This window comes from Hydra viridissima, unplaced genomic scaffold (assembly GCF_058129835.1).
Source record: "Hydra viridissima isolate aposymbiotic clone 2 unplaced genomic scaffold, HvirCarnegie_v1 scaffold_13, whole genome shotgun sequence".
Classification (NCBI taxonomy): Eukaryota; Metazoa; Cnidaria; class Hydrozoa; order Anthoathecata; family Hydridae; genus Hydra; species Hydra viridissima.
In genome coordinates, this window is record NW_028324312.1 from 4,066,503 (window position 1) to 4,084,292 (window position 17,790).

The following is a 17,790-nucleotide window of genomic DNA, read 5'->3' on the forward strand; positions in this document are numbered from 1 at the left end:
GTAGGGTGAGATGGGGGTGGGTGAAGGGAAAATAAGTTGAACAACGCCACTAATTTATGCTCAAGATTGGTTTGTTCAAAATCTGTCATTCTATCTAAAAAATGTATCTCTGTGAAGACAGTTTGTGGTACTAATATGCCCAAAAGAATAATAATAATAATAATAATAATAATAATAATAATAATAATAATAATAATAATAATAATAATAATAATAATAATAATAATAATAATAATAATAATAATAATAATAATAATAATAATAATAATAATAATAATAATAATAATAATAATAATAATAATAATAATAATAATAATAATAATAATAATAATAATAATAATAATAATAATAATAATAATAATAATAATAATAATAATGATGATGATGATGATGATAATTAGCGTTTTTAAAAAAGGTTTCAAAACACAACAGAAAACTTTTCGCGCTGGAAAACTTGTGAAAGAAATTCTTTGAAGTTAGTTTTCTTATTCCGGTTTCGGTATAAAACCTGCTTTTAACCGTTAGCCAGACGAAAGCAAAGATTGGAGATGGATTGCGAAAATTACTTAAAAATCATTAATATTTGTTACTAACACACAGCACCTTTTCAAATATTTAAAAGATTTTTACAAAAAGCTATGTGATCGGTGTAAGGTGGTACACCTACTAAAACAATTAACTCAAATGTTTATTTTATTGTGTGAACGCTTATTCACGTTTTTCTTAACTATCTTCCATTATTATCTTCATTTAAATCATAACCATTATTGAGCAGCAGAGCATGAAGTTTCATAAGTACATACTCGTGTTATGACACATCGTCTTAATTTAAATATCAGTTTTAATTCTTTATGGTTTTACACTCAAAAATATACAGTTGCAGATAGCATTTGAGAAATAGGGAAAAATAAGTGTATTAGAAAACCTGAAAAAATTAATCACAAAAACTGAAACTTTTAACATTTTACTAACAGCTAAAACATTAAAAAAAAATTTTCATCGTAAAAAAACTTCAATTTTTTCGAAAGTTTATTTGTCCTTTTTTCAAGATTTTTTTTTCATTCGATTTTTGTTTTTCATTTTTTATTTTTTATATTAATTCAAAAGAATGAAATCAATCGAAGGTTCTCTAGATCTTTTTTTTTAAAAAAGATCCGTTGATGTAAAGCAAAATCAACATAAATATTTTTAAGCTAAATTTTTATCTTTTGTTGATAATGCTTAATTAAAGAAATATTTTTTATCTTTTATTTACAACTTACAATTTTATAATTAATCTGTCTTTTATTAACAGCATATAATTACATAATTTTTTGTTCAAAACTATCTTTAACAAATATATAATTTTTAACAAATTTATAGTTTTATATAATAAAGTTTAACAACTTAGATATCTGATGTTGTTTATGTTTAAAAATTTTTTTTTTAAAAAAAATTCTCATGAAAAGATGAGTTGTGATTAAGTTTAATTCTAATTCTCCAAATTTTTTTAAAGTGCAGCTATCAAAATAAAATTTTTTCCAAAGTTATGCAGCTATCAAAATAAAGAAGTTTTGAGCTGCAAGCTGTACCAACTTTACGTATAACAAATGAAAATGGGCAAACAATCAGCTACGATTAAATTGCTATATAAAGTGTACTTCAAATTTAAACACATCACACCTACAATTACTTGGTGAAAAAATGATTCTCAAATTGTTTCTTGCCTTTGGTTTACTATCAGCTGCATCAGGTTGTCTTTTTTAATTAACATGCTTAATCAGCTTGTATGATCTAAGTACTTTTTAGCATATATAGTATTACCACGTTTATAATCGTTTCTTTTGTTGAAGGATGTGGCACCCCAAGTATTCAGCAAAGTAGGGTGATTGCTGGTGAAACGCCAAAACGTGGTTCTTGGCCGTGGCAAGTTCTTATGATAACCAATGGTAGACCAGGTTGCGGAGGTACACTCATCGATCCAAGATGGGTGCTCACTGCTGCTCACTGCGTATATCAGACAAATGCAAATTCACATGCTTTACGGTAATTTATTCGAAAATATATTTTGCTGACTAACTATTTTGCTGACTAACTATTTACTGTTCTTAAAATATATTTTGCTAGTTAACTCTCTCTATTATTTTTATAAAAATGTTTTTTAGGGTAGTTAATAAATATTTTTTTGTTTTGCTTTTGTAAAGAAAAATTTATAAAACCATTCTTTTTTGAAAATTCATTCATTAAAATGATAAATTCATTAAAATGATAAATTCATTTATAAACTCAAAGATCTCTCAATTTTTCAACGTAATGTACGTCGATGATTATAACTTAAAATATTTCTCTAATTAATATGTTCTAGAGGGGGTGAACACAATATAAACATTAACGAAGGCAGTGAAGAAACAATTCAAGCTGCTGGAGTCTTTACCCATCAGTTATACAATCCACGAACCATGGACAACGACATCGCTCTTATAAAACTCTCTAGACCATTTAGATTGACAGAACATATATCCACCGCATGTTTACCAAACAGTGAGGCCCCCGTAGGAACACATTGCTACATTACCGGTTTGTGTTTCTTTTTTTTTTTTTCCTATACAATCTTTTTATCTTAGAAGCTCTTTTTTAAATAACAGACTTTGTTCTTATAAACTGTTTAATTTAAAATTTTATGGATATCAGACTTTTTATATAATAAGCTTATTTTAAATTTAACTACACATGAGTTTTTCAGAAATTTTTTATTTTTAACATTCATTACAACCTTTTCAGAAATATTCATAAAGATGCAAGAAATCAAGATTTTTTATCAAGTCTTTTAAAAATACTAAAAATTTTCTTTTTTTAAAAGGATGGGGAAAAATTGCTCACCCAGGAAGCATGACGCACCTCCTTCAACAAGGAAGAATGCAGATCGTGGATAGACGTGTATGCCACGCTTTGAACACAAGAAACATACCCTTCCCAATTACAAACGCTATGGTCTGCGCTGGAGATGGTGGAAGAAGCCGCACTTCTGGATGTCACGGAGACAGCGGTGGTCCTTTTGTCTGCCGAAATGGAAATCGTTGGGAAGTGCACGGTGCAGTGAGTCATGGATCTAGTGACTGTCGATCAGATAAAACCTATACAGTTTTTGCCAATGTTGTTTACTTTAGGAGATGGATCGATGATATCATGAGAAGATTTTAAAAACTATATTTATCACAGCTTTTTGCATTTGAAATGTCTTATTTTAATTTGTATAAGCTTAAATAAAACATTCAAAACAAAAACTTCTGGTGATTTTTAAATTTAAGAATTTTATATGTTCCACAAAATCTATCAAAATATTAATCAGTAAAAGAGTTATGGTAAGAATGGTCAAAGCAGCGCATTTTAGTAAAGCTTATTTATTGTATTTTTGAAAATCAACTCCGGGGGTAATGTTACTGCACGCTTTATACAATGTTTAATTCAATGTATAAATTCACATTATGTGAAAAAATAAGTTAAAAAGATTTCTTTTAAAGAGAAATTTTGAATTATTTTTTATCGGATATGTTTAGAATATTAAGATAACTTTTGTAAAGTTTAAATATCACTATTAATTTTTGGGCTCTTTCTGCTTGTTCAATTCTAATCGTTTTTCCTGTTTTTTTCTTTTTAATTCTCCTAGTATCTCCATTAACTTTTAGCTCTTCCAACTACTAGGTTTGTTATGACGAATGGCTTTCTATAAATCTTTTTCTTTTTAAGTATATCTAGTATGTAATTGTATCTATCACTAATTCATAGGAACTAATGTTCGTGATTATTGATTGTAGGACTCATGCTGAAAGTCATTTCTTTCCGGATATTGATGAAACTTTTATTGGCGAACCTATGTAGGGGGTCCGGGAGTTGATATGCAGCACGGTATATCTTCTTTCAGAGACGTCTGTTGAGCTTCTTCGCAAACATAAAATTTTTTTTTTAGGGGGGGGGGGAGGAATCTCATCCTTATTTAAAAGAAAATTAACAAAAAATATTACTTTTGTTAAGAGTTCTCTTTAAACCTTTGGACTTAATTTAGATATAGTGTTTGATGTGAAACTATTAAAAATAAAATGTTCTGAATATATTTGTAAATCTGTATAACTTTTAACAAGAACTTTATTTTTTCTGTTTATTACATCAAATTAACTTTCATCACTGAAAATTATTTGCTTTCACTTTTCTCGAGACCAAGCAATTTTCTACTGATACCAACTTAATCTTGCGATCTGTGGTCGTTATAATTGGTTTTCTAACGCCAATTTCCAAAGTGAAATGTTTTTAGCTTTATTTGAAGAACACGTTTTTTACGGCTTTGTTAAAGGTTTTGATAAGCCGACAATAACTTTGGGTTGGTTCTTACCTGATGAAATGTAAAACCTTCTGCCATGCTGGATGACGTTAGACGCAAACTGTCATTTCAACTGTTTTTAGAGTATTTTTGACGCAGTTCTCTGAAACTTATCATCTATACTCAATTTCTCTGCTGCTGATCCTGGAGCCATCGTCTTGTGCTTTTCTATTTCATTTAACTTATTAGTAATGAATTTTTATTTCTATAGTAAAACAAGGATGGTTGTTCATTGATAAAAATACACCAAATATGTGAATGATAATTATACTGATAAAGATTCTGAACAAATTTCTATTCAAGGTTTTTAAATTGCATTTTTAGGAAGTATTTAGGATTATTATTAGGATTGTACATAAACTCTGTAATAAGACATTTTAAATTTTTTTCAATAGAACTAGATAACTGGTCATACGCTTCTTAACCATTGTGCTTCATATGTCATACGCTTCTTAACCATTGTGCTTCATATGTCATACGCTTCTTAACCATTGTGCTTCATACGTCATTTTTTAAAGTTTGTAACTGTTATCATTATACTTCATACGTCATTTTTTAAAGTTTTAGCTGTGCTACCATTGTGCATTTTTTAAAGTTTTAGCTGTGCTACCATTGTGCTTCATTCGTCAATTTTTTTAGTTTGGAACTGCGCTAGTCAAGCATAAAAATCTAGGGATCCTGCGGTTTTTTGCAATCCTAAAATCCTTAGATTGAGCGCTTTATTTCGGTTTTAGACTTTTTTAAGAATTATAAGGATGAAAAGCTCATAGTTTCCTTAATTTCTTGTCTTACAATCAATTAATATATTTCAATTACTATATTACAATCTCGTTTGGTTGAACTTAAATTTCTTTAGTTGAGACTTGTGTATTTTTAACAAAAAGAGTTAATCAAAATAGTTTTATATATTTTTTTATATTGAATTATCTTGGAACATTTTTACAATGTCAACGTTCCTCCATGCTTCAACTAATATGGTTAGGAAAGTTCGTAGGTAAATTTCTAACTTTTTCAAATTGCCGGCTGGTTGTCTATAAACAGCATTAACGATTGCTTATAGTTATGTGATTAATTATATCTATGAATATTGACTTTGAGTGATAAATATTTTTCTTGAATGGTTCAACTTTTAACCTTAGTCTTGAATGAAATACTTACTGATTGTCATACTAAGTTCTTTTAATTTTAATATTTTATATTAAAGCAGAAATTAGATGTTTTTAAACAACAACCTTTTCGCAAATATAATGGCTTCTTACATGGACTAAGAAAACAAAAGTAATTCTGATGTTTGAATACATTTTTGACGTGAGAAAAAACACGGTGATGTGTAAGTAAACTGACTGAAAAAAGATTAGTGGTCTTATACGTGCAGGTCTTATAGCTACAGGATTCAAACGGTTACCCATAAAAGTAAGCGCAGGGCGCAAAATAGTTGTAGATTACTACAAAAACACAAGAAATTCTTTTATAGCCAGCATAAAAAACCTAATTTCAGTATAGGAAAAGGATTTCCTTTATCTTTTGATTAATAGACATTATTAGGTAACTGTCGCTTTTTGAATAGTAATTTGCATGCACTAGAATATCAGTTTGGAACTTAGGTTTAGTTCACATAACAAATCAATGTATGCAGAGCAAGTGTTATGAAAAAAGTTGGGAGACCTGTAGGAATTACCTTTAAATCAACAGCTATGATTTGCCAAATGGTTGTCATTTAAATACTATATCAAAAGCAGGATATAGAAAAACAAATAGATCAGCAAGTTGATGAAGACAAAAAAATCAGAAGAATCACACGATTTTTGAGAGATTATTTTTCTCGAGGATAATGATTAACCTGACAACAAAAAATACCTTGATCTCCAATAAGTTAGCCAATGTGATGTTACTGAAGTAAGTTGTGGTCTAATTAAAAAGAAGGTACGGAAATCGATTGTAATGTTCAAATGGTTCCCTACGAAAAAAAAGCGATATTTTGCAGATGTTGCGGCTAAGATTTTGGGAAGCAAAAAATTTTCTAATTAACATCCTTTTGTTAATGCTTTAACGCATTTGTTAAAAAATTGTGTACAAAAGAAATTTTTAGACATAAGTTTACCAGAAGATGAATTTTCTTTTTCTCTAATATTAAATTAAAATGATAATGATAAGTCAGCATATCATTTAACAGTCAGCTCGTCCATCTAATCATCTCTCACATCTAATCATCTTTCTTGTCCCAATAAAAGCAACTATTGAAGCCATTAACTTTTATGTTAAAAAAAAGCTTTGAATGTTGCTCAGTTTCCTTAAAACCCTATATAAAAATAATATGCAATAATTACATATCTATATTATATTTAAAAACAATTAACTCTTTAATATTTAATAAACAGTTTTTATAAATTCAATTTGAATTTGTCATTTTAATTTTTCTTAAAAATTTACTAAAATATTATGTTGATAAACAAAAATAAAAACCTTAATAGAAACATTTTGAAAACAGTTTTAGTGCGCAAAACGAATTTATTGTAGTCAGTTTGGAAAACGAATTTATCATAGTAGAAAAACAAAATACAAAAAATTTAATTTTTATTATTTTTGGTTCCTACTTTTTATAATTTTTTATGAGTTATTTGGTAAAACGTTTTTCGAAAGGTAACAATAATACAACTGTGTGTGTATATATATATATATATATATATATATATATATATATATATATATATATATATATATATATATATATATATATATATATATATATATATATATATATATATATATATATATATATATATATATATATATATATAGACACACAGGTTTCTCTAATCAGGTTTACAAGGCTGGGGAAGACTCTTTTTGCCCAACACAATTTCAATCTTTGATTCTCCTCTTCAAAGCTGTTTTTTCACGCAAACAGATTGTTTAATTCACTACTGATTTGTGCCAATAATTCGTTCTGGTTTAGATTGCAATTTAGCGCATCTCCATCGTCCATGATAAAATACCTTTTAAAACGGGACGAAGAAAATTTTTCTATTGTATTGAAATAATTTGTGCACCACTGTTTAGAAATCTCTTTTAGCTCGCCAAGCAGAAGCAACTGGTTTTCTGCCATCTGTGAATTGAATAAGCACAAAAATTATACAGGCATTGAAGAAATCCAAAGAAATCGGATGCAGCGTCACAGTTACCAAAAGCATTTAAAGCAAGTAAGTTTACAGAATGTACTGCAAAAGGAGCTAAGTCCATTTTTGGGTTCTTATTTTTCAGTTGTGCTCGCATCGCATCTTAAATGTTTAAGCCAAACTCGTTTATTCTTTTCTTGACTACATCTACAATAGCCCTTCCGGTATGTCCACAAGAAGGCTCAAACCTAAGAAATCTTTCTTCCACCACCTCTTTCTCGCTCACTTACAGATAAATATTGCAGATTGATTAAAGTGTGTAGTGTCAGGTGAGGAGTCAACAATCAGTGAAAAGTATTTAGCACTGGACAATTCACTACCTGAGAATTGGAGAAATTTTCTTGCCATTAAGAAAACAATTTCTTTATAAAATTTTCTTTATATCAACAACCCTTCTCAGAACTTCCATCAAATTTTCTTCCTCCAACTGCTGTTTCAAATAAAAGCATCAATTTTTTCTTTTGTGAATTTACCAAAAAGTCCTAGGACTATATTTCAAACACTGTTCGTGTGACCACCAATTGGAATACAGTTTTACTGTTGTCATCTAATGTTTAAATGTTAGTCACCTTCCTCAGGAAAGTTTCAGATTGAGTTGACTGAAAATTTCATTTTAGCTAGCTTTTTACAACACTAAGTTTATCAAGTAATCAGCACCGATTGTTTTTTGAATTGAGGTTTTTGTGTTTCTTCTGAATCATAGACGGGGATCCTTTGTGTACTGGTTCAAAGGAAAGAGGCTTCAGTTCGGAAAACCTTATTCAAATCTTCGGCTAAGGCTACAGTTGTGTGTTGACCAGTAAAAGACTTGTAAGTGCAAATAAACTCCTTCCATTCAAATTTTTTCTTGAGAAAATTCAAGGTTGTCTATGGAAACTCTAACATCATGGACTTTTTCTGCTCGAAAAATTATTTTTGCTTTTCTACTTGCATACAGCTTCCTGACCGTGTAGCAGTGGGAACAGTTATCCTTGGCTCCCTCTCAGCCTTTTTTTAATCCTTTGAACTCGGCAATGTTAAAAACGATTATCTCCCGTATGTCAAGATCAAAGTCAAGTTCACACTTTTCAATTTTTTAGTCAATTGGAAAACTTGAGCTGAATATACTAAGTAATAAACTATTTTTTGATAGTGGAGATTTCTTTGTGTTTTTAGATGGATTATTGTAATCTAAAAATTGGAAAATTTTAGATTACAATAATCCATCTAAAAACACAAAAGATCACGTTCACTAAAAGGAGCATTATTATGAATCTTTTATTTTATAAAAATCTTTCCATAAGGAAGATCGTAGATGATTTAATTCTTTAAAACTTCAAAACTGTTTTCGCTTTCTTCCGTTTTCCAAAATTTGATTAATATTGTTTAATTAAAAGTGAACTTTTTTTTTTTTATTTTAATTTTTTATTTATCAAAACTACACAACTAACTTCATAAGTAATTTATGATCATACTTTACAGAAAATTTCACATAAAACATAAATCATCAATGGGATTGATTTATCAAAGCGGGGCAAGGAAAAAACATGAAATGGTCTAAGAATATCAAGATGTTAAAGATAATAAAAAAAAACTTCCAAGTTTTAGAATCAAAAAAATATAAAATCCTCGTTAAAGAACTACAGCATTGTTAAAATTAAAAAAAAATCCTAGAACGAATGAGCTGAAATTTATTACTAAGTATTTTGAGCCTCGATCTCTTAAGTAAAACGTTAATAACGCAGAATTCTATAAATAAACTTTTAGCAAACAAAACACACTAATTTCTACGAAAGCACTTTATCTGGGTATAAAAGTAAAGCTGATCGAATTTATAAAAATTAGGATTTTGTTTAAGAAAATGTTATCTTAGTATTAGTTTCTTCCAGATTGACTAAAATTAAACAAATAAAGATGAGTTATTAAATTTGCAAATCAAAATAAATTTTATAAAATATTTTATTAGTAAAACACATTAAAGATTTTTACAAACCTTCAAAAAATACCGTTTTATTTCTTTTGTTTCATGTTACGTCTTAAAGTTCATTAAGTTTAGAGCATTGAATAATTAGTTCTCCGAAACACAATTGGTGGGAAGCCATGTGTCTATTTTGAAAACAATTAAGCGTTTGAATGGCTGTTTTAATTTTTGTATTACAAATTATTACCCAGAGACAATTAGAAATAAATTGAAATATGAAATAAGCAATTCAAGATATCTTTTTTTTTTACTCTGCATTAAAACTAGCCAAGAAAAGTTTCATGAACTTCTGAAGCTCAGGATAAATGACGTCTGATTCAGTACCACTAAAAGTCTGAAGTATACCAGCTTCTCTAAATAAAAAAAAAGCACTAAAAATAAAACTTACAACCTTTCATCATATTTTAAAAATCTTTTTCTCGAACTAAAAAAAAAAAAAAGAAAAGGGATCAAATTATAAACATACTTATAATAATGGAGAAGAGGGCGAGTCAATTCGTCGTAAACTTTTAATCTTTTTTGAACTATCTCTGGCTAAAAAAAAATATTTTTTTAAAATTTAAAGAAATTGAAGAGATTGATAATACAAACAATACTTCACTAAGTAACTTTACAAACTTTACAACTCTAACGACGTTCTTCACGGATAATTATTTCGCCTACTTTATCATCCTCACGTTGAATCAATTTTTCACCAGTTACATCATCAAGACCCTAAATGTATTAATAATCAGTGGAAAGTTTTAGTTTTTTTAGCTAAATCTATAAGTAATTTTTTTAATTCAAATTTCTTACGGGTTTCTTAGGTGGACTCCATGTCAAATGGTAAACTCTGCCTGATGGTTTGTGAACCCAACGTTCCTAAAACCAAAAATTTTAATCATTTTTAAAATTATCGTTATATAAATGTTTTTTCAAGATTAGCTGTTTAAGAAAATGTTAACTCAAGGTCGACCGTTCAAAAAAATATTAAATCAAGGTTGGCAGTTTAATCAAATGAAGCAATAGTTTACTTTAGTAAATTATAAAAGGGAGAAAAAAGCGATAATTACAACTTAAATGTCACCCCAATTATTAAAATAAGAATTAAAATCTGAAATTACTGAACTAACATCAGGGGAAAAAATACAGAAAAGAAATTTTACGTTTCATCGAAAAAAGGTAATGAAACTATTAACCCGCTTTTTATTTTCTAACGATAGTTGCGTCATTCATTCTATTTCATAATGAATGTCAAAATCTCTCTACTTTTAAATCGTGTTTATTATTTATACACCAGATACATTACTTTTAAAAAATTGTCGGTAGATCAAAATTGGTTACCATTATCGCAGACGTTTTACCTGAAAGAAATTCTTTTGGTTATGTCAAAGTGATCTCCTTATTTGCAATGGTCTCTCTGTTTTACAATATGTATTGAAAAGTAAATTGTACAATGTGTACCATGCTAGCCGCATTGAACAGATATGGTAAAAACCATGACGGATAAAGGTGGTTTTTTTCAGAAGTTGTCACCAGTGTTGGAAAGTATTTAAAATACTAGTATTTTTAATTTGTAATTTAAACACTTTTAAAGTATTTTATTTTGTATTTTAAATACTTTTTACGCCAAGCATTTTGTATTTGTATTATAAATACCTTTTTGACCAAGTGTTTGTAATTTAAATTTTTTTATGGTATTTTTTACAACACTGGTGGTCACCTCTTCTGAAGGTTTTAGCTTTCAAGTTTGATTGCATTAAATGTCTTCCTATTGTCACAATACTAGGAGTAAAAGTCAAATCCTGTTTAATCTTGGTAAATTTGGTATTTGGGTAAACATACAATGTTTGGATCTTGTCTAGCATTTGCAATTCTCTTTCTTCCTCTTGTTTCATGTTTTGACTCAAATTTCAATGATTTTGGTAACCATGGTAGGTGAACATTTGACAGTATCTTGAAATTATTTATAGGTTCTACCTTACTTAAGGAGGTTTTGGATCAATAAACATTTTTCTTTAGTGCTATGCTGTTCATGACTATTTAAGCAAATTTTAGGCTTTAAAAAAGTCTCATTGTTATGGTCTTCAAATTTTCAAAGGATTTTCCAAGTAAACAATAAAATGATTAAATTTATTGGTTTGTAGGAAAAAGGTTTATAATTACTATTTAAAGGTAAAAGCAATTCTCAGTACTTGAACTGTTATATTCTAAGTACTTGAAATTAGGGAAAAATAGCCTTTTAATACAAGTCTAATATGGAGATAAATTTTCTTTAAACTTGGAGCTTTATCTTCAAACAAAAGCAATACATCATTAAACTTAGAGCTTTATCTTCAAACAAAAGCAATATTTCATTGATATATCATTGGTATAGAGGCAAAAGACAATAAGTACAGTATTAAAGTCAAATGTCATTGGTTGTTTTTTGATGTTTTGTAATACTTGTAAGTGCTGCAATACAAAACAAAACAAATAGTGTCTAAAGCATTCTAACAAGAAGTAAATTTTGTTATATACAATATAAATTTGTTTTTTTTTCCAATTTACGTGAAAAACCTTGTTTTCTCTAAAATGCAAAATTGGTAATTAGTTTTAGCTTTAAACCAATAATACATCAAAAGTTTTCCCCTAGGAAAATATTTCATGTGGAAGCAATAAGTTCTTCATGAGAAGAATTTCATTATTTCATTATTTAAGAATTTCATTAACTTTTATTTTTCTAGCTTTTTCTTTGTTATGGAAATTGCAATTTATAATTTAACACTTTTCTGTTTAAATAAACATTAAAGTTTTTATACTGTCAATTAGTGAACCACTTTGCGTATTAATGGCAGAAACAATGTTAGTAACTAGTTATGCATTGGATATGGTTTTTATTTGCCCAAATGATAAATGGCAAAAGCCATATCCACTGCATCAATAGTATGTTCATTACTTGCGTGTTTTAAAGTGAGGAATTACAATTAATTTAAAAAGGTAATTTAATTTTTTCAAGCAAGTTCTTTTTCTGCTTAAACAATTTTTTTCTAAAAATGTCTGAAATTTTTTGTTATATTGAAAGTTTTGAATTATCTGGATTGATGTAGACATATGACATAATTGAAAGTTGATTATGTCTTGGTCATGTGTCAAAAAATTGGAAATCCTACCTTTTAAGTAGGATCCTACCCTGGCCAGCTTCATTTAGTTCTTTAGTGTCTCTATTTAGGTGTATTAGTAGATTCAACACTTTGTAATCTTCTCCACTTTATAGTCTTGGTTCTTGTTAAAGTTTCTTTTAAATTCATGATATTGTACACTTTAGTTGACTCTTATTTAATGAAATATGTTTTTGCGTTCAGCTTTTTGGAAATACTTTTTTTTTTAATAAAAGTCATGGATCATATTTGGTTTCATTTGTTTTTTTTTATAAACCTTGTGCACCTGTTGTTGTCTTATTATGTCTTGTGTTATGACCTGTTTTCTTGTTATGATCTTGTTATTTCTTATTATGTATTATGTTATGACCTGTTATCTTGTTATGATCTTGTTTTTTCTTATTATGTCTTAGGTTGTGACCTGTTATCTTGTTATGTCTTGTTGATATTCTATCTTCTTTTACACCTTTTTTTTTTTTTTTTTGTTGTTTTTTTTAACTACTGTGTTTGATGAAGTTTAATGGCAGATGAATATGAACTGATTGACTATCTAAGTTTTGTACAAAGTAAAATTTCAAATGACTCTTCATTAAAATAATGTTTATTTAATCGTTTCACTCAATACTTTGTATTGTACAAAGTTTTTGTATAATTTTGAAGATAAAGCTCCAAGTTTAAAGAAAATTTATCTCCATATTAGACTTGTATTAAAAGGCTATTTTTCCCTAATTTCAAGTACTTAGAATATAACAGTTCAAGTACTGAGAATTGCTTTTACCTTTAAATAGTAATTATAAACCTTTTTCCTACAAACCAATAAATTTAATCATTTTATTGTTTACTTGGAAAATCCTTTGAAAATTTGAAGACCATAACAATGAGACTTTTTTAAAGCCTAAAATTTGCTTAAATAGTCATGAACAGCATAGCACTAAAGAAAAATGTTTATTGATCCAAAACCTCCTTAAGTAAGGTAGAACCTATAAATAATTTCAAGATACTGTCAAATGTTCACCTACCATGGTTACCAAAATCATTGAAATTTGAGTCAAAACATGAAACAAGAGGAAGAAAGAGAATTGCAAATGCTAGACAAGATCCAAACATTGTATGTTTACCCAAATACCAAATTTACCAAGATTAAACAGGATTTGACTTTTACTCCTAGTATTGTGACAATAGGAAGACATTTAATGCAATCAAACTTGAAAGCTAAAACCTTCAGAAGAGGTGACCACCAGTGTTGTAAAAAATACCATAAAAAAATTTAAATTACAAACACTTGGTCAAAAAGGTATTTATAATACAAATACAAAATGCTTGGCGTAAAAAGTATTTAAAATACAAAATAAAATACTTTAAAAGTGTTTAAATTACAAATTAAAAATACTAGTATTTTAAATACTTTCCAACACTGGTGACAACTTCTGAAAAAAACCTTCACAAGAGGTGACCACTTCTGAAAAGAACCTTCAAAAGAGATGACCACTTCTGAAAAAAAGTAATTCAAAAAAATTGTTTGTCAAGGAGACTGTCAATCAGTTTGAAAAAATTGCAAAAACCTTTTGGTCTGACAGAACCAAACTTGTCTTTTTTGGATCTGCTGCTACTCATCAATATACCAGAATTTGCCACAAACAGTTGATAACTTAGGCTGTTATAATGAAGTTAGGCCTATCTTTTGAATTAAAGTGATGTAGATCAATAACACAACTTGTAGAAACAATTCAGTCATAGTGAACCTGTTGCACCTACCAAGGTCAGTTATTTCGATTCAAAATACATTTTCTAAAAGATTGTATTGCTGTAAAAAAGTTATTTTTTAAGAAAATAAAACAGAAAAAGAGATTAAAATGAAGGATAACTGTTGGAATGTATCTAATTGATTTAAGGTTCTTTAGACAGATGAATTCAACTTTCAATAGACAAATATATGTATGAAATACATCTGAAGAGAAGATGATACTAGTTTGTATTGCTTTAATAGTGAAGCATGGTGTTGGCTCAGATATGACGTGAGGTTGTTTCTGATTTAGTGGGACAGGTGAAATTACAAGAATCCATGGTATATTGAAAAAGGAAAGTTAGCGATATTCTGAAGAGTAATGCAAATCCAACAGATCTATATTTAATTGAGAAAGGTTCTGTTCTGCATCAAGATCCAAAACATATTGTAATGGTATATAGAGAATATATAGAAAAGAAAAAAACCAAAGGATTTGAACCCCATTAAGTTGATATGAGAAGAATTAGATCATAATATTCAAAACAACTGTTCAAAACCCAAAAATATTCTTTGGCACTTTTTAGAAGATGCCTGGAAGAATCTATCAACAACTGCAATGAAAAAATTGTTATTGAATTTGCCAAGATTTCGTGAAACAGTTATTAAAAAGCCAGAAGTTTTATGACAGATTTTTTTTAGACTTTTAGATCTTATGACCTTTGCAATACTATAACTCTATCAAATCAATAAAACTTACTTCAAGGCGCTGTCTAATAGTTTCAAAAGGAACATCTAAATTGATGGCTAGGTGTACATTCTGAAATTGTCCCAATCCTATTGCTTGTGCCAGAGTTCTAGGAAAGCCTAATTAGCAAAAAAAACAAAAGTATTATTTTAATGTTTTGTATACAAAAACATGAAAAGAAATTGTAAAAAAAATTGTAAAAAATTTTTTTATTTATAAACAAATGTTTCAATTCATGCTGTACCATCCAAGAGCCAACTCTGATTAATATTTTGTAGCTCTTTGTTTAAGATATTAATCATTATGGAATCAGGTATAAGTTTTCCTTCATTCATGTATTTGGTAGCTTCTAGACTTAGAGGTGTGTGAGCTGTTATTTGCTTTTGTATTAAGTCACTGCTAGATATATGGAGCAGATTAAAATCTCTCACCAGCCGAGATGAAATTGTTCCTAAATAATAAAATTATTTGATTAAAATTGATATAAAACAGTAAAAAAGTTTTTTAAGTATATATAGCATGCTTGGATTATTATATGGGTATACAGTAGCAGCCCAAAAAATGAGAACTTCTTTGATCACTTTTTGTTCGGTAATTTGATGAAAGCATTAGTATTGCTTACTTATTTTAATGCACTTATTGATTTTGTGGAACTTATAAAAACATTACAGAAAACTGCACAGATCAAAATAATGCAATCAATACAACAAAGGAAAAAAAGATTTATTTTTATATCATGAGGTAATCAATCAAATTTAGTCTTTTGTGTTAAGAACACCCTGATGACATCTCAGCATGGATTCCACAAGTTTAATGAGGATGGGTATTTCATTCCGGGTTTTCTCAATTTCTATGGAAAAAAAATTTTGTTTGTTGGTTTTCTTTTATCTATTTGCTAATGGACCCAAAGAAGCTCAGTTAGATTAAGAGGTGGATTTTGTTATGGTCCAAGACAAAGGTATTCTTTAATTGAAACAATTTTTTAACAGTATTAGCAGAATATTTTAAATAATTATTGTGGTGATAGCTCAATCCAAGTGGCATCTTATGCTTGAGATATGAAAGCATTGATTTCTTTGTACAAAACTTTCTCAAGGATGCCATTAATATAGTAATTCAATATGTTGCAATTGAAGTAGACTTAATTTATTACAATTCCTCCATTATGTTTAACAGTCAAAAATTAATACTTGGAATAATATTTTTGATCAAAAAGCTGTCAACTCTATTACATCAGACCCAATAAAGATGGTAAACTAGGTAATATGATTCTTATAGTAAACAGGCAATATGATTCTTATAGAAAACCAAAAAGATTTTTAGCAATGCACCTTCCAAAACCTAAAGCATACAGAATGTGTGTTTAAGAATTAAGAATACAGTTGATTCTGTACTTTTCTCACAACACTTTGACAAATTAAGTAGCTAGTTTAAAGCCAGTGCTTTGAGAGCATTGTGATGATGCTGTTTTAACTCTCATTTGTAATGCAAGGTGATCTTTTACTTTTTTGATTAACACACCACTAATTGTAACAGTTAGTAAAAATAAAACTACCGTTTTGGAAACTCTAAATCAAACTACATCTTAACACTGAGATAAGCCTCTTAAAACTTCGTGAATAATTAATTCCTGTTTCTCCTGCAAAATTCCTTTTGATCTTCCCATTCCGCAGTTTGAAAATTTATTGTTTAAAACTATTCAAATAAATTACAGGTTGTAAAATTTGCTTATATAATAAAAGAACTAGAAAACTTTAATGTTTGCAAAATTATGATTTGCAGTTTTCATTAAAAGTATTTAAAAGTTGGACAGTAGTATTAACAGCTACCTATTATAAAAGTTCAACCAATTGCTATAAAATATTTCAAAATTACAAAGCAAAAAGTGAAAAAAAAAGGAGAGGGTTTTTTTAATTGCTACTTTATAAATATTCAAACATTTAAAAGTAGGCTTAAAAACTTAGCTCAAATATGAACATTCTAAATTAATATTTAAAATTTGTATTTGTCATTTCATTTAAAAAATGCTAGTCTATGAAGCTACTTTTGTATAAAGAAAAAGGATGCACACAGACACAGACACACACACACACAGACACACACACAGACACACACACACACACACACACACACACACACACACACACACACACACACACACACACAGACACACACAGACACACACACGTAGTTCAAGGTTTGTAGAAACTCAATTGGTGTTAAAAGGTTGATTTTGGTATGCCAATAAGTTCTAAAATGACTGACTGATAATATTTGGTTGGAAAATAATATGAATTGTGCACAGTGTCAGTTATCAAAATTAAATCTGATTAGAAAATTTTTCTCACAGTTTTCTTTATTCATACTATGTTCTATTTTTAGGAGATACATTTTTTGGTAAAAAAAAACAACTATACAAGTCAACTTTTACACCAGATGTTACACAGCTATCCTTTAACTTAAAAGCAAAAAATTAATCTACAATTTTTCTTCACTTAGTAATAATACCACATATATACTATAATAAATATTCACAACACCTTTTCCAGATCCTGGGGCTCCAAATATAATAGCTTTTAGTACTCTAGACATCTGAAAAAGCGTGTTTATATATATATATATATATATATATATATATATATATATATATATATATATATATATATATATATATATATATATATATATATATATATATATATATAATATA

At 28.2% G+C, this 17,790-nt stretch overlaps 2 protein-coding genes across 4 annotated transcripts; one reads left to right on the forward strand and one right to left on the reverse strand.

The window, feature by feature from the left end:
• Nucleotides 1-1,579: 1,579 nt before the first annotated feature.
• Nucleotides 1,580-3,263, forward strand: LOC145194867 (chymotrypsin-like elastase family member 2A). The gene is made up of 4 exons (XM_080072574.2): nucleotides 1,580-1,732; nucleotides 1,833-2,025; nucleotides 2,345-2,556; nucleotides 2,840-3,263. The coding sequence occupies exons 1-4, from the start codon at nucleotides 1,684-1,686 to the stop codon at nucleotides 3,178-3,180; spliced, it is 795 nt and encodes a 264-aa protein (XP_079928700.2). The 5' UTR covers nucleotides 1,580-1,683; the 3' UTR covers nucleotides 3,181-3,263.
• Nucleotides 3,264-9,718: 6,455 nt separating this feature from the next.
• On the reverse strand, nucleotides 9,719-17,703 carry LOC149880117 (GTP:AMP phosphotransferase AK3, mitochondrial-like). Of its 3 annotated transcripts, none has more exons than XR_016446180.1 (7): nucleotides 17,621-17,703; nucleotides 15,325-15,531; nucleotides 15,093-15,199; nucleotides 10,286-10,351; nucleotides 10,109-10,204; nucleotides 9,957-10,024; nucleotides 9,719-9,843 (listed from the first exon to the last, which is right to left on the reverse strand). XR_016446180.1 is itself a non-coding variant. In XM_090070307.1 (7 exons), the coding sequence occupies exons 1-7, from the start codon at nucleotides 17,670-17,672 to the stop codon at nucleotides 9,738-9,740; spliced, it is 657 nt and encodes a 218-aa protein (XP_089926433.1). In that variant the 5' UTR covers nucleotides 17,673-17,703; the 3' UTR covers nucleotides 9,719-9,737. The 3 variants fall into 3 exon arrangements, 2 of the variants coding, with proteins under 2 accessions (XP_089926433.1, XP_089926434.1); XM_090070307.1 differs by having other exon boundaries at nucleotides 10,154-10,204; XM_090070308.1 differs by lacking the exon at nucleotides 9,957-10,024 and having other exon boundaries at nucleotides 9,719-9,914; nucleotides 10,092-10,204.
• Between the last annotated feature and the right edge of the window lie 87 nt (nucleotides 17,704-17,790).

Bases quoted from the DNA above. Each gene is read 5' to 3' on its own strand.
- LOC145194867 (XM_080072574.2), top strand. From the start codon at position 1,684: ATGATTCTCAAATTGTTTCTTGCCTTTGGTTTACTATCAGCTGCATCA. The intron at 2,026-2,344 runs GTAATTTATTCG...AATATGTTCTAG, and splicing joins GCAAATTCACATGCTTTACG to AGGGGGTGAACACAATATAA. The intron at 2,557-2,839 runs GTTTGTGTTTCT...TTTTTTTAAAAG, and splicing joins AACACATTGCTACATTACCG to GATGGGGAAAAATTGCTCAC.
- LOC149880117 (XM_090070307.1), bottom strand. From the start codon at position 17,672: ATGTCTAGAGTACTAAAAGCTATTATATTTGGAGCCCCAGGATCTGGA. The intron at 10,205-10,285 runs GTAAGAAATTTG...TAATACATTTAG, and splicing joins GGAGTCCACCTAAGAAACCC to GGTCTTGATGATGTAACTGG. The intron at 10,025-10,153 runs GTAGGCGAAATA...ATTTTTTTTTAG, and splicing joins TTCAACGTGAGGATGATAAA to CCAGAGATAGTTCAAAAAAG.